General features: G+C 39.2%; 1 protein-coding gene across 2 annotated transcripts; it reads right to left on the bottom strand.

The window, feature by feature from the left end:
• Nucleotides 1–202: 202 nt before the first annotated feature.
• On the bottom strand, nucleotides 203–16,039 carry ALDH7A1 (aldehyde dehydrogenase 7 family member A1). Of its 2 annotated transcripts, XM_053932607.1 has the most exons (18): nucleotides 15,840–16,039; nucleotides 15,686–15,739; nucleotides 14,751–14,816; nucleotides 13,147–13,227; nucleotides 10,701–10,824; nucleotides 9,951–10,083; nucleotides 9,318–9,362; nucleotides 8,895–8,972; nucleotides 7,974–8,071; nucleotides 6,912–6,953; nucleotides 5,208–5,302; nucleotides 4,261–4,345; nucleotides 3,864–3,970; nucleotides 3,057–3,173; nucleotides 2,521–2,618; nucleotides 2,282–2,355; nucleotides 1,455–1,530; nucleotides 203–689 (listed from the first exon to the last, which is right to left on the bottom strand). In XM_053932607.1, exons 1-18 carry the CDS (start codon nucleotides 16,011–16,013, stop codon nucleotides 635–637), a joined length of 1,602 nt encoding a protein of 533 aa, XP_053788582.1. In that variant the 5' UTR covers nucleotides 16,014–16,039; the 3' UTR covers nucleotides 203–634. The 2 variants fall into 2 exon arrangements, with proteins under 2 accessions (XP_053788582.1, XP_053788584.1); XM_053932609.1 differs by lacking the exon at nucleotides 15,686–15,739.
• Nucleotides 16,040–16,681: the final 642 nt, after the last annotated feature.

Below are 16,681 nucleotides of genomic sequence, written 5' to 3'. Positions count from 1 at the left end.
GGAAATTCCAAGACACTACAGTAGACCTCTATCTCCCAACACGTGCTGAAAGTCTCCTTTCTGAAGGAGAAGCAGGAAAACTAAAGCAATGCTTTTAGCCCAATGATTCTTTTCCCAGCCAGCTGCTCAGTGTGTGAAAATTGATAGTCCTCTGAATATTCCTGCTCAAAAACAGTGAATAAAACAAATGAGAAGCCCAAGCTATTTCACAAAATGTACCTTTATTTATTCATGGAAAAATAGCCCTGTACTGCAGCCAAATATCCCCCACAGCACCAGTTACCTGCAGGGAACTTGGCGCACAGTTTGAAACATAGACGTTGTAGCTGGAAATACCAGAAAAAGCTGGGGAGGGGATAGAGGCAGTGTTGGTACTGAAATACAGTTAAGGCAATATGCTATCCAGGCCACCTGTACCCAAGGTGGTTAGTTTTAGTCACTCTCCCTTCTTCTCAAAGACCACAGACTTCTCATTTGAAGACTAAATTAGTACATAGAAAGTGAAGCAATTTAAGAGTAGCTGATTTTCTGACAGAACTGGTTTCATATAATTAATTTTTATCCCCATGATGCTTAGGAGCTGCTTGATTCAGAAATTCTAGGATGGTTCATAGCACAGCCATTCATAAGGTTGTTACTGAAACTTGATTCCTTGAGCCAAGGGCAAATCTTTGCTGTAGTTGATTGTACTGAAAGAGAAACAAGTCAGAGAACAGACTTAATCACTGAGACAGGTTATGCAGTCCACATCCTATGCACAAGCTGCTGATTCCTGTCACATCTAAACAAAAGATTTCTCTAAAGCAATGTGTCTACTTAAAATAATGAACTAACTTTATTCCAGTTTTCAATATAGTAACCATGTACAGGAAAAGACCACATTTGCCATTATCTCTTTCTTTATGGAGAATCTTACTTCTCTTTATCTATATATCTCATATTAGGAGAATGTTAGGATAGAAAAAACAAGGTGGGATTTCTCACGTTCATAAGTCCTTGCATGGAAAGTAAAGATAGCATAGGTAAAGGCTATGGAAGTCAGCAGAGGATACTAATGCTCATCCACTATGGGCTGTCAGGAGATTTGTGGATAGCTAACCAACATATAGCTGAATCACCTACCAGAGGCAGTAGTGGTGCCCTCATGGTCCCCTCACTGTGGCTGAAACTCAGGGTATTTCCTGACAAGTTTCAGTAATTTTTCAGATGAGTTTAAAATCAATTGAGGGCGGGGGGGAACCCCAAAACCACCTTATTTTTTTTTCCTTTGGAAAGTTAAAAAAATGTCTTTATAAAAACCCTTAAAATCTTCTTCTGCTATTAATGCAAAGAAAAGGCAATCACACTTATAGATGGTCACATTCAGCAAAGATAGTAGTCTTGTAGTCAAGGATTTATATGTTTTGAACTTTTGGAAGTTCATCTGTAATTTAAATTTATCTGGTCTGTCTTACCAAGTAGACCGTCTCATATAAAGTTTCCATGAATCACTTCCAGATTCTCTTCCCCCACCAGTGTGCTTTTCACCACCTGTAACAAAAACATTATAAATTAAAACCTATTTTTGGATGTGGGAATCAGGACTAATTCCAGGAGGTAAGATATTTTTATAAAAATACATGGGAAAAACTATTCCTTTCCCTTGTCCTATATCTGAACTAAATTACCACCCCACACAACACACACAGGTAGCTCTCTCCTTATGCTTGATGTAAAAAATATCTCCCTGGAGTTCAAAGTCTCATCATGGTGGCACTAGAGGACTTTGTTTTAAAAACATTCATCTTAACACAAGACAGGACTACAAGAATGTGCTGGTTCTTGTACTGTTTAATTGGTAAGGTTAATACTTCTTCTTCTACCCCCTCAGTTCCTTAAGTACATAAAAAAAGTGAAATAAAGGCAAAAATTTTTATTTAAAGATTTTCTCACAAAAATACTACATACCGTACATCTTATATAAACTTGCCGATATGCACAGAATTGCTCAAGATTGTTTCAGTTAAAACTTTTACACAGTTTTCCACCTGGCCATATATTTAAATACCTCCAGAATATATCTCTGAGTTACACTCCTTTGATGGAGAGGAGGAGAAGGAAATAACACACAGAATTTTTAAAAACCTAACACAGCTATTTTTAAAAGTTTACATCTAACTACTGTTAGTCAATATCTGTTTTCTGCTAAAGCAGTATGATTCAAAATTAACTTCATTGATTCCTTCACATTTAGTCATTTAAATGGACTGATTAAAACATTGAAGAAGCCTAAGTAACATACCAAAAGCACCTCCAATCTCAGCTCCACTCGTTGGGATGTTAACATTCACAATGCCACAATCAGATCCCTTTGGCCTACAAACAAAGATAAGGCACAATTCCTCCTTAGGATCAGGAAAGGCTCCCTGCCTAAAATAAGGGCTACAAAATGCTCAACTAGTGTTACGCACAGGTTTACAAAAGACATGAAAGACTGATCTTATGTTCCTCAGAAAAGTATAAAAATAATTTAAATTATACCCAAGCCAGCGGAAAATCCTTCCCAAATCCTTGGTAAAGATACTGCTGGAAAGACCTTGTTTTACTTCATTATTCCAGGCAAAAACCTCCTCTTCCTCCTAGAAGAAACATGTGTCAATGGTTAAGCCATGGCTATCCAAAGCAAAGCAGTTACAAAGAAGCTCTGTGAGAAAAAACCCAACATACCACAGCCATAGTGCAAATGTACAGAACAGCACTGGGCAAATACACATGTATCAACAATACCTCCACTGCTGCATGAAACACAGTCTGCTTTTCAACAGATGTGAACAGTATCAACAATGAACACCAACAACAGGAATCTGCTCCTGTACAGATTCTCATAGTAACTCCAGCACTCTTCATATAAATGCAGCTACACAGTGAGTTGAACAGTGGCTACCTCACAGTGCAGAACAAGAGCTACCACTTCTTGAAGCACTGGGACTATTGCATGGATATAACACACGTCTGAGAGCTCTCTTGTGACTCTACTGTTACCATCCTTGACACTTGTTTCACCACTGCTATTTTACCTTAAATTTCAGCACATACAGTATGGGGGCAAATGTCTCAGTGTGGACAATGGATGCGTTATGAGGAAGGCCAGTCACAATGGTTGGTTCAACATAGTTTCCAGGGCGATTTATAACCTTCAAAATAATTAAAAAATAGACAAGTAAGTTCCAATCAGCATGCAGCTTAGTATTAGTGTAGAAAAGGAATCTTTCATGGTCTGACCACTACAGCTGAGAAATCAGAAATGGAAGACCAGGTAGTATGAGTAACTTAAATTTTACTTACTTAAGTATTTAAAATATAGAAGCATAACATGTCCACTAAGGATGTAATCAAATTGTAAAGTGTAGCAGCTGAAACTTCCTTTCTCCTACTTGTAAGCTACTTAGAATTTTAAAGGTATAAAGAAGTTGCCAATGGAAGACAAGAAGCCCCAGAACGATAAGTCAATGAGAATTAAGCATCCTGTATGATGAAGATGTACAAGTGATTGTCTTGTATCTGCAGTATTTCCTCAAGTTAGATATTGTGAGGGACAGAACTGCAATTTACCTTTGTTATGTGTTTGACATTCATAATTTACATTGCTTTTTTTATTTTCATTATCACTTGCAATTGGGGAGTGGTGTAAGAGTAGCTTCCAAGTAGAATTGCCTTTACCCTGAAGACAGGATTCCAATTCAAACAATTCTCAATCTGACTAACCTAACATCCTGTAGTGGCTTACAGGACAAGCTGAGGTACAAGCTTGGCCTAAGCCATCATGTTACTGTATGTTTTTCCTGGAGTACAAACTGTAGCAGGGTAAATAAAAGTTAAGTCACCTTTCCGCCACAGACCACAGAGCCACCTTGTTGTTTCACTTGTTCTACTGCATCAAGGAACATTTTCACTGCTTCTTTGGTATGAAGAGGCCCATACAGAGTGTCAGCTAAAAAAAAAAAGATTCAGAAACAAACTTTCATTAAAATTGTGTGTGCTTGCAAATATTCTTATCACAACATCTTGGAATTAACTGTTCTTTCTGTCCAGGATGAGCAGTATTAGCCAGATTCTTCATTTTCCTTTCAGAGTCTGTATTTTAAATGAAATCAGCTATTTCCACCCCCTGGTAAATTGCTAAAGTTAGATACTTTGGATCTATAATCACTTCAGAATTTAAACAGAAAGAAACCAGCAGCAACACTTTCCTAAACCCATGAGATGGAAATAGCTACTTACAATCCCATGGATCACCAATGCGGACCTGGGCATAGGCCTTGGCAAGCTTTGCCACCACCTCATCATGGATGCTTTCATGGAGAAACTAAAACATGGTAAGAAAGTTGTAAGACAGTGCAGCCTATGTAACTATTCCGGAAATACTACTGCACTTTGACGGGGGCTGAATAAAAAATGGAAATAGCGTCGTTCGTATTCAGCAAATCCCTAAATTAAAAAGAGACAGAGGCCAAAGGCTCTGAAACAGCACTAACACCAGAAAATGAAGATGTAAAACCTTCATCATAAAGATTTAAAACAAGGCAAGAAACAAGAATCTGTTTTAATTTTACCCCATCTAAGATCAGTCTTATTGATGTGCTCTGTAAACATTTCAGTTTAGTGTTCTAGTACAAACACTCCAGGAATTTTATTGTTCCAGTTTGAGGAATCACCGCCCATCCAATACACCTAAATCAATTAACCCACATCCATTTTGCCTAGTATTTACTGAATCAACCCAACTCTGACAAGACTATGCAGACACTGACACTATAACATCACTGAACTTGTTGAAAATGATTGGTTAAGAATTAATAACAAAGTAGGTAACACACACCCCCTTGTTTTGCTGCAATATAAACACTAAACCATAATTTGTAGCAGTCATAAGAAAAGCTCTGGCAATGAAAACAGAAATACAGAACTTTGCCAAGTACTATTTTCCTGACTTACAGCATATTTAGAAATACATACAAAGAAACTGTTTAGAGCTAAAATTAAAATTAACTGGAATGAAACTATGTTCTTATTTTTCCACCATACAGTTTTTTGACAAAATAAAAATGTGTTTCAATTATTATTTGTTGCTCTTCATAATATAAGGAATTGTTAGGCATTTTCTGAGCCAATTTGGAATTAAGTTAAAATTCAGAGCTACCCAAACCAGACGATACACATTTACTCACCAGTCTTCTAGCAGTTGTGCACCTCTGACCTGCTGTTCCCACAGCAGCAAATAAAGCAGATGGAATGACTAGGTTCAGATCTGCATCTTCAAACACTTAAAAAAAAAAATAAAATATGAGCATGTTACTGGAATAAACAGGCAGTTCACAAGACTTAAGGAGTTAAACAATATTAGAAACTGACAGGTTGGTCAAGAATCTTTGACAACAGTTGCACTATTGCACAGCATGGTCAGATACAAAGAAACACCTCGAAACTCCTACTATTTCTCCGCAGCAGGAATTAGACATATGCAATTGGACATAACTATAGGTTTGAACTACTGAAGAAAGCCTTTTGCAATAAAGTTTGCAAATAATTACAGCTTCCTTTTAATTCAGGAAGCTACAAGCAATTTTTTGACATTTCTCCAACTTGTCTGTCTCTCACTAAGAAGTTTATCAGCATAAAGTATCAATGATAAAGTGTATCCATGGGGCCTTGCAAAAAGCATAGCTAAAGCACACAGGTGTACAGTAATATAAAATGTACAATGAGCTGAAAAAATTCATCTGGCTAGAAGACATTGAGATGTTTTATAAAGCTCAAAGGAGCCCCAAAATATCACTCAGTTTAACCAGTCCCACAAAAGTCTCTTAATCATCCAAAACTACAATGAAATTCAGGACAAAGTCCAACCAAACAATGATTCTGTGATCCTTCAAAGTCAATTCTAGAAAAGGCAGGACTTTAACATTAATAAATAAATAATTTTCCAAGCATAAAACAAATTTATACTGCTGGCTAAAAAGCAGCATAGGAAAAAAGAAGGACCTGCTCAAATGTGATTTTCAAAAGAACAGATGATGTAGCATCATGTTTGTACTTCAAGAATATTTATACATAAATAAGCACATTTGTCCAGAATATGAGAAAGGTGAAACAAAGGCAACAGCACAACAGGACAATTTAGGTACTGACTGTGCTTATATATTCTTTTCACCATGTTGCTCAGCTTTATAGTATTTATGTTGTTTATCTAGGAACTGGATCATAGTCTAGGGTACTTAAACCTGAAAAATGTGCTACTGAAATAAATACCTGTATGCTTTTCTTTCAAATATCATAAGTATCTTAGACTTTGTACCTATGTACTTATACTCTAAAATGCTAAAAGTGTAGTGTTCATGAGATTACATATAAAAGTGCAGTCAGGCTTTCAAACAGGCTTCCCAGGGAAATGGTGGAATCATTATGGATGGAAGTATCCAGAAGGTATGAGGACGTGGCACTTGGGGACATGGCATAGTGATGAATATGCTGATGCTTAAGGGTTAAGAGCTAAAGTCAATCTTAAAGGTCTTTTCCAACCTTAATGATTCTACCACTAAAACTATCATACAATCAAATTTATTTTAGACCGCAACCCATTATTGAAGCCTACTGTTTCTCTCATTCTGTTCTCCTCTTCAACGCTGATTACTTAAAACACCTTGGAATCTCGCTTTTTGTCTTAAAACACTGCTCCCTCCACAACATGAAAGACAGAAAAACCCCACAACATTCCATTATTCTACATGATCTATACATACTTTTAAAAGCCCTGTATGGGGGGAAAAACAAGAAAACTAAAGAAACAGAAAAAAGTGACAATTAGCTATGAATGTTTGCATACTAGCTTCCAAATATCATCTATGGGACTAAATTTCTACAGCGCATATTACCAATAATAGCATTGTTTCCTCCCAGTTCCAGCAGGCTTCGACCTAATGAAAAACACAAAATAAGTTACGCCATGCGCACATGTATTCACTGCACCTCAGTCAGTGAGGCTACCTCTAACTAGAGCTAAGCTTCATGAAACATATTTTTATGGATAAACAAAATGTTTTAGAGATCACAGTCAACGAATCACTCTAGCCAAAGCAAAAAAATTCGGCAAATACTGCATCTATCACATATTGTGAAGATACCTGCACAGTAGTTATGGCACAAAGAAGTTTAAAAAGATAGGCAAAAAAAAAAAAAAAAACCTCTGGAAAGAAAAAGATTAAATCAGGCAAAAGTTGCTGTATAAACAGTATGACATAGATAAAGAATAAGGTCCTACAAAGATCAAAATGCACAGAAAATTTAACTAAGTTCATTTATTTCCCTGGCAACTGTTGATCTACAATCTGAGACAAAAAAAATCACAACTTGCATCTAGGAGAATATTAGCTATCTATTCTGGTTTTTGGGGGGCTTTTTTACACTTGTATGAACTTCCAATGTATAAAACAAAAAAAATTATGTTTGCAAGGTGCTGTTCATAAACTAAGAAGTAAGAATGCAGCAGCTGAGATTCTTGCCCGTACACTTTTAAATATTTGCAACAAAAACAAACAGCATTTCAAAAATCATCACTATATTTATCAGGAGTAAAAGGTGAGGGGGAATGTATTCATGTATTCTATTCACATTGCCAAAAGACCATAAGCCCTGGTTATTCACCCTAACAATTTCCATACAATAAAGCACTAATGGACACCACCGCACCTCTCCCCAACTTAACTGTAGGACTATGGATTTGTGGATAAACAGGAAAAAAAATCTGAATTGTAACAGAACTAACTGAAAAATGCCGTATGTATCTACAAGCAGTTTCAAACCCTGATTTATCCAAGAAAAAAAAAAAAGAAAAAAAGAGGTAACACAGCTGAAACAAACTGTTATTTTAAAATCTTATGGGGCACTGCTGCCTTCAGCAAACATGGAAAGAAATAGAGAAGAGCCCACACACTCACCAAATCTCTCCTGAACCATAAGTGCTACTTGTTTGCCCACTTTTGTGCTGCCAGTGAAGGATAAGAGGTCCATTCTCTCATCTCTCGCCATTGCTATCCTGCACAATGGGACACAAAGCACTGTGTTCAAAAAAAGACATGCAGACAGAAAAGCAGCTTGCACCTTCCACATATATCAGCTTCAACCAGGGAGAGCTTTAAAGCCAGAGCCATTTCTTTGAAACATCAGGCAACTGAGCTAATGGCAGGAAAGCTGCTCCTTAGCCAGAAAAAAGGAACAAGGCTCTTTCCAGCCACCTTTTCAGGCCAAAAAAGCATCACCTGTAGTAACACTGAAATTCAGTCTAAAGTATATTGAGAGACTGTTATGATCCATAAGAAAACATGCAAATCTATGCCTTTTTTTAATGCTTGTCTTATGTGTTGCCTTCTTTTTAAATACTCAAAAGATATATCTGAATATACATTTGTACTCATTGTAAAAACAAACAAAGTGATTTGGATTGTACAGGTTCCAAGCACAGCAAGTGCAGAGTCCTGGATGAGCATGGAAAAGGGGAATTATTCTCCTCCACAACTAATCTAAAAGGCACTATATATATTGAAAACTCTCAAGAACATGGTAAGGGGAACCTAATACTAACTGTACTCTTTGGGTGTAAGCACATGCAGAAGTGGAATACAAACTTAGTCATGTCTCTTCATTAAATATCCGGCAAGTTCTTTGTTTGTAGCTGATCTCACAACAGCAAGTAGACATACGCATTATATTTAATGCAGGGCCAGAATTTCAGACCAGCTGATAAAAATCATAGCAACACGTGCATTCCTAGAGACTAGAGTAACTTCATAGGAAGTACCTCAAAGAATATTTTTTTGCCTTTTATAAAGGTTCACAAAAAAACAAGAAATATTACCTACCCAATGTCTGCTCCACCACAAACCAGAGAGCAGATTGCTCCAGGCAACTTGTTATCCTCCAAGACTTCTGCAATTATCCTGGAACCAAAGATGTAAAAATGTTAGAGATTTCTGACAAGTGCAAATAGAGAATGAACCACTAGAACGGTCTGGGGGTTTTGGGGTAGTAGTGGTTGTTCTCAGGAGTTACTATTAGATCTACTTAGTAATTACCTATTTTATGGGGTCTACTTTTATTTAGCATTTAAAATAAGTGCTACTGGTAATGCACAGTAAGTAATTAAAATGTTAATATAAAGTAACAATAAAATATAATGTTAATATAAAGTAACAATAAACCTAAAGGAAGTATCACTATGAAATTTATTGTTTGGAGAAGTTCTCCTTTTTATTGGGATGAAGATCAAAGAAACCAGAACTCACTTTGTAACAGCAACACTAACAAGGGATGTTGTAGGAGCACCCTTCCTAGAAAGGGAAAAAAATTTACATTATCTTCTTATTCTTTTCAATTCTTTAAGAATAAGAAATAATTCAAATAAGCAATTTTTAGGGTCTCTGATCTACAGCACACTTTGCTTAGGCTGGTTTTCAGGTACAAATTAAGACAGGAGCACAAGTATTTCCTTCTGCAGCTGAGCATTCAGAACTTCTACTGAAATCCATGTGGACAACAGCTAGGCCAGGCTTTAGAGTAAGGGAGGTAGATGAAAGCAAAGTAGGAGATAGGAGAGAAAGTAAAGCTACTTATTTAGATTTTTAAACTTAGCTGTACCAACTTGGAATATATTAACTACCACTGCTGCAACCTCTCATCTTGGGTGCTTTATTCACAGGCCATTTGGCTAAGTCCTGGATGGATCTGTACCTTAGTATCTCAAAGAGGAGCTTACTGCAAAATTAAAAAAGGTCTGACTAAAAATAAAGAGAATTTAAGCCTACATTACATAGAATCAAATATCCAGAAACACCTAACACTCAATAATAATTTCATGCCTGAGTTAATAACTTTCCAATTTAAAAATACTGTTAGCAAGGTGGACAGCTAGATCTTACCAGAGGCAAACATTTCCACAGATCATTGCAATTGCACTGTTCCACCCATAAACTGCCACAGGGAAGTTGAAGGCCGTGATGACTCCCACCAGCCCAACAGGATTCCACTGCTCTATAAGGGCATGGCCAGGTCCTGAAAGCAAAGTCACAACATAATGCAGTTTTTATCCATTTAATGTTTGGTGTTTTTCTAAAAAGGGAAAATATGTAAGCAAGAAACGTGGCATCACTCTTCACTCCACCACAGCATTAGCTTGCAAAGAACTGTATTAATTGTGTTCCACAGCTTACCTGGATCAAGGTTAGCTAGATTGTGCAAAAAGCTAATGATTTGACAACACAAAGTTTTATTATTTTAGTTATTCAGTTAACATAACGATGACTTGTGGTAATCAATAACTGACAAGGAAGTCTCTCCTGTCTAAGTACACTTCAAAACTTTTTACATACTTTTCTCTACCACCTTTCATCAATAAAGAAATCAAAGAGAATCTAATGCTTCAAAGAAGAGAGAAAATGGATGGACTGACCTGCTTATTTGTCACTTCATTAGGTACTTCAGTAGTTGGCACTACTGCCCACCATATCTATTCCTAAAGCTCCCTAAATAACACACAGAACAGAGATCTTGATCTATACTCTGTATATTTAAGTTACACCTCCATATCTTAATTTCTTTAAAGGAAAAAAAAACCCAAACAACAAACAAAAAACTCCACAAACAAAGCCAAAAAAATAACACATACTTACTTTCTGAAGGCAAAATAGGTCCACCAATCATTCGGGACAAACCAACAGCATAGTCACAGACATCAACATACTCTTGCACTTCCCCGACACCCTCGAGAAAAATCTTTCCCATTTCCAAAGAGACCTGAAAAAATTCAGAGTAAGACAAACTTTTTTCAAAATTCCCTTGGATCCCCTAATATATTTGGTCTCCCCTTCATGTCAGGTGTATCTACTCACCAAGTAAGATTTTAACACACACTTTTTCATTAGAAGAGATTCACCTCTTCCTCAGTAATACAGAATTTAAAGAAACAACACACTAGACAACTGGACATGGGTCATATCCCAATACAACAGGAAGAAATTAGAACAGAAAATTAATGGAGAAAATATTTTTAAAAAAATGACTGAAAGGAGGGTCCAAAACTAATGAGATTCACATGTTTAGATCAACACCTTGGATTTACATCAGCATTCCTCGCCTGCATTGTGGGCCAGGCAAGGAACAAGTTGGAAAAGAGGAATTACTCTGCTCCAGCAAAAGAAAACAGCCACTTACATTTTTCATTAGCAAACTACTCATTTTACAACATCTCAAAGCAAATTTGAGAGGTTTCATTTGCATACACTGCTGAAAATACTTATACATGTTTAGTATTTTAGTAACCTGGGATGTTTAGGATCAATGTATGGATTTTTTTTTGAAGTTGATCTTAAACTACATCCTTCTCTTAAAATTATGCTAGATTTACTCAGCTGAAATGTATCAGTGAGAATAAGTTGGTATTTGAAGATCCTGTCATCCAAATATGAGAAAATTTGAAAATTTAGGAACTGAGAAATCACCTACTTATCTCCATTCAGTTTTGACGTCATGCTCTGACAGCATGGACTCCATGCAGATATCACCTGCTACTTTACACTGATGACTGTACTTTAAAAAGGCTGTTAAATGAGGAATCAGGTTCAAAGGATTTCCACAGGATTTTTCTCTCCATGTGAAAGTTCACATAAAGATGACTAACTGTTTTTCTATGGTGCCTGTGGTCATCTCAAGACAGAAGGAAGAGTCCCTGTCTGTGACCAAAACCAGAGCAGCATCAGACATATTTACAAAGAAACACAGCAGTGGGTAAGTGCAGTAGAAACACCTGGATACTTCACCAGGGCATGGCAAGCTGATGCTGGAAATTTCCTACAGCTTATGAGAAAGATGAGTTTCTGTACAGTTCCTTTTTACATATCCTAAAGCCAGGTAAAGTCCTAAAACCTGAATACCTACTGCACTTCTTTCACCCTGAAATTCATCCGCAATCCTAGCAGAGCTGAACACAAATATTATCTGTTTGGGAAAACTAAGAAAATATGGCAAGAAGCTGTAAGTTTTGTTCAAGGAATAGAGAACAAACTTCTGTCTGTCCACACTCATCAGGGAAGCACTACTGTTTTTGAATACAGGAGTACATTAGCACTGTAATTCCACAACAGAAACTGTGCTGAGGAGACAACATCAAAGGAAATAGCAGAACAAAGTTTTGAAGGTTAACAATATGGGCTTGACTACACATGGAGTTATTCACTGACAGCTGTTTCTGAACAGCAGCACAGACAGGCAAGCACCACAAAAAGAAAGTGGAAGTTACCCACTTGACTCCTTTTCTTCCCTAGCAAGAAAAGGACTAAAGCAAGACTTTTAAAGGAGTGGTCCTTCAGCCTTTATGTCCTGCACGGCACTGCAAGATTATCTCATTAAGACCATCTCAACTTCTAAAGCCTCCTATTTCCACATGTCACTTGGCAAAATCCTGCAGATCACCAGAAAAAGCTCAAAGTTTAAAACTCTGTATTAGAAGAAGGTCTTTTTTCAAGATACTTTTAGTATTAGGAAGTGCCCTATCTGACAGGGAGGAGGGAAAATAGCAGGGCAACAGTTGTACCACTCATCCCAGAGAGGCCCATAATAAATTTTCTTTTCCTATTATAAATTGTCAATTCACAGAATCACAGAATATGTTGAGCTAAAAGGGACCCACAGGGCTCAAGTCCAGCTCCTGGCCCAGCACTATCTCCAGGAATCACAACATGTGCCTGAGAATATTGCTCAAATGTCTCTTGAACTCTGTCTGGCTTGGTGCTGTGACCACTTCTCTGGGGAGCCTGTTCAGTGCCCAACCACCCTCTGGATGAAGAACCTTTTCTTAACAAGTAACGAAACTCTCAGCTGATACAGCTTCATGTCATTTCTATAACATATTAATTTTTAAATTTTTTTCTTATTTTTAAAATTAAAGCTTAATTAGGCAAGCTAACAGAACTAACAGCAATTACTTAACAATTACCAAGGTTAGTATTGCAGAAAAAACTTAGTATTACTCAAAAAAAACCCCAGTTTTGACACACCCCTCACCCTCATTTCCCACCCTCCCCCCCTACAAAATGTAGGCTACTTCTGAAAATACTTTACCAAGCTTCCTAGAACTTTGATTTTTTGTCTCAGGGCATCACCAATCTGTCGCACTATTTCTCCACGTTTAGGTGCAGGGATCTAGTCAAAACCAAACAGAAGAATCTATGTGAGATTGAAAATCTGTAACTCCTGCTATATATATACTGCTAGTTCTCTGTCTTTGTAGTAAGCAATCACTGATTGCTGTGCTTTTTTGTTTATCTTCCCAAGACACTGTTACTTGTTCATTTTTATCATGTGCACTGCTTTACAGGAAACTGTTTCCTGCCTCAGAGACTGATAATAGTACATTTTGTCTGTTCAAAACTTCAGTTTCACTGAATATTGCCAAAAGCATCCAGATTGTTAATTCTTACTTCTATTCAACTACATCACCTGCAATGCAACCAATCAGCTGCACCTCAAGAAACAAGCATTTTTCATAAAGTGTACTTACTGGTTTCTGAGCTTTGAAGTGTACTTAATACCACACTTTCAAACTTTCTTTCAGTATGACATTTACTTTGTTAGCATAAATTAAGATACATAGAAACCTCAATTATGAAAATATTAAGCTCATACACCAACTCTTTATATATTTTTTAAAATGTAGTATCAGTATGGTAAATAATAATCAATAGCCAAATTTACTTTACAAACCATACATAAAAGGATTTACAGGTTTAAAACAGCAGTTCTCTGTAAAAACAAGACTGAAGAGAAATGCATAAACCATGCAAGCATATCTCTTTACAGGCAATATCTTTCAAGTAAGCACATTACAAACAACAAAATTATACTCACAAATTGTAACAAAAGAACATGTACTAACATATCCTGAGGAAGCTGTTTTGTTCATCCTAAACTTTGTTGTTAGACAACAACTAAACTTTGTTGTCTTCAGACAAGACAAACTACTTTGCTGGCTAAAACATAGAGTGCACATCACCTTTTGAAATTCAGGTTTCAGGTTCTACCAAAGAAACAACAGGTAGCTGTAAGAACCAAGCCTGGCACGGCCATCAGCAGAATGGGTGCTGGCTGTACACAGGCTGGTAGCGCTGCATGGGGAACTACAGCTTGCTAAGGAAAAATAGCTTAGTTATTATATACAACGTAACACTAATGCTTTTGAACCACACAGTTGTTTTGTGAAATACCAAGACAGGAGGTGAACCAAAACCCCCATGTTTATAACCAGCAGTCTTCCTCACACCAGGAGAACAAGAAGATCAATGCAAGTTACATCTCCAAATACTCCACAGAGCTCTCCCAGAAGAGGGGGCGACAGGAAGTGAAACATGCACAGGGATAGTTTACTTGCTACAAGGTTTCTGAACTTCACCAGACCTGTTGGCAACAGCTCACAGGCATAAACCTAGGTAAATCTGCCAGGGTTTTCAAAACAAACATATCCCACAAGTCAATGTCCTCATCTTTGTACCCCAATGGTATCATACACAAATTATCTGGGCTTGTTTCTTGAGGTGTCCATTGCAGATTTTTGCTCTAATGCACCACACATAGTATGAACACATTTTTACACCTTCACCTTATAAGGCAATTTAATAACCTGTCTCTGCCACAGATCTGTAATAAAAGAGAAGTCGCCATTAACTTACATCAGCCCAGACCTTCCATGCATCTTTAGCCTTCTTTACTGTTTCTTCATAATCTTCCAAATTACCCTACATGAAAAAGCACATCAAAGTTAGGAAAATCAAACCCCCAAAAGAAATGCCACAAAAAAGCTTCTGCATCCAACTCAAGATCAACATTTTTATATAGAGAGTACTTGCACTACAGGATACCACTTTTATAGGATGCTTGTAACTTGACACAATTTGGTTCCAATATGACAAGTTGTCTGAAGACACTGTCATTAAAAAGCATATGTGCTGCCTAAATTAAAAAACAAAACACAACAAAAAAACATTTCATTCGGATATTAGAGGAAGCTCCACATAGAATAATGGTCTTATATATGTTTGTATATATACATACACACACATATACAAATATGTCCTACTCCATCAGCCTCACTGGGCATCAAGGGCTAGTTGAGTCCTAATACACAAAAGGAGTAGGCTAATACAGTAGTGCTACTCTTACAGTAAGAACATTCACAAATTTACTACTTTAATGTCACGTTGCTCTCCTTCCTACCTCCTCCCAGGCCACTCATCCCTACTAAACAGACAAAATCTGACCCTGTTCTGCAACTTCCCTAAGAAACGAAAACGGAAGGGAGGGACCCTTGCTCTTCCCAACAACGTTTGCAAGAGTGCGAGGCGGAGAACTGGAGAGACAAGTAAAAAAAAAAAAAAGCAAACACACTGCTGTTCTTCTTCCCAGGAAAGCCGCAGTCATATTGCCAGCAGTAGGCCCTGGCTGATGCCGATGCGGTATCGGGAGTTTCGTGCCCTTCACCATCCGGGTCGCGGGCAGGGGCAGCGCCCAAACCAAAGCCCCAGGACGCCTCGCTCCGGCAACAGGGCCCGCGGAGCGCCTCCCGCCCCGTCCCCGCCGCGCCGATGCTACCCCCGGCCGCGCTCACCTGCCGGACGCTGGCAATGGGCTCGTTGTTGGCGGGGCAGTACGTGGTCACCACCTAGAGCAGGACGGCAGCGGTGAGCTGCAGGGTCCCTTCACCCGGGGGACGGGGCGCGACCCCCGAGGCCCCGCCGCCCCCAACCCCCGCGCCCCCGTACCTGCCCGCGGCCGCCCCAGCGCCCGTTGTACACGCCCGGGTTCTCCTCCTGCAGCCCCAGCTCCCGCAGCCACGCGTAGCGCTCCTGGCTGATCAGCAGCGTGGACATGGCAGCGGCCGGCGGCGACCCTGCCTGCAGCAGCAGCGCAGCGAAGGCGCGGCGGAGCCCCAGCATGGCCGGCGGCCGCCAGCGCCGGGGGACGGGGCAATGGCGGCCGCGCCCCGCCCGCCCGCGGCCATTGGCGGCGCCGCGCCCGCGCCCCCCGCCCCGCCCGCCTGGCCCCGGCCCTGCTGGCCGGCCGGGCCCCGCTGGCCGGACCTCCTTGACCGGGCCCCCTGACCCTGCCTGACCGAGTTCCCCTGACCGGGCCTCCCCCGCCCCGCACTGGCAGCGCAGCCCAGCCTGCGTGCTGTCCGAAATGTACCCACACTCTGCTTCTTTTCAAGAAGGGGCGACTGAGATGGGACCTCATTAATGTCTATGAGTATCTGAATGGAGGGTGGCAAGAGGACAGAGCCAAGCAAGGTTCTGGTGCCAAGCAACAGGACGAGAGGCATCAGAAAGAAACTGGTGAACGAGAATTTCCACTTGAACATGAGGAAGAATTTACTGTGCAGGTGACTAAACACTGGAACAGATTGCCCAGAGAGAGTTGGAGTCTCTCTCACTAGAGATACTCAATAACCATCTGGATGCAAATCTGTGCCATGTGCCCTGGGATGACCCCATTTAAACAGTCAGGTGGGACCAGATGACCCACTGTGCTCCCTTCCAATGCGATCCATTCTGTGATTCTGTGTGATTCCATATGCCCTTCAAGAGCTGCAGGGGCAGAGAAGTCC

Source organism: Vidua chalybeata, chromosome Z, assembly GCF_026979565.1.
Source record: "Vidua chalybeata isolate OUT-0048 chromosome Z, bVidCha1 merged haplotype, whole genome shotgun sequence".
In the NCBI taxonomy this organism is placed as follows: domain Eukaryota; kingdom Metazoa; phylum Chordata; class Aves; order Passeriformes; family Viduidae; genus Vidua; species Vidua chalybeata.
This window is presented reverse-complemented; position numbering and strand designations above follow the sequence as displayed.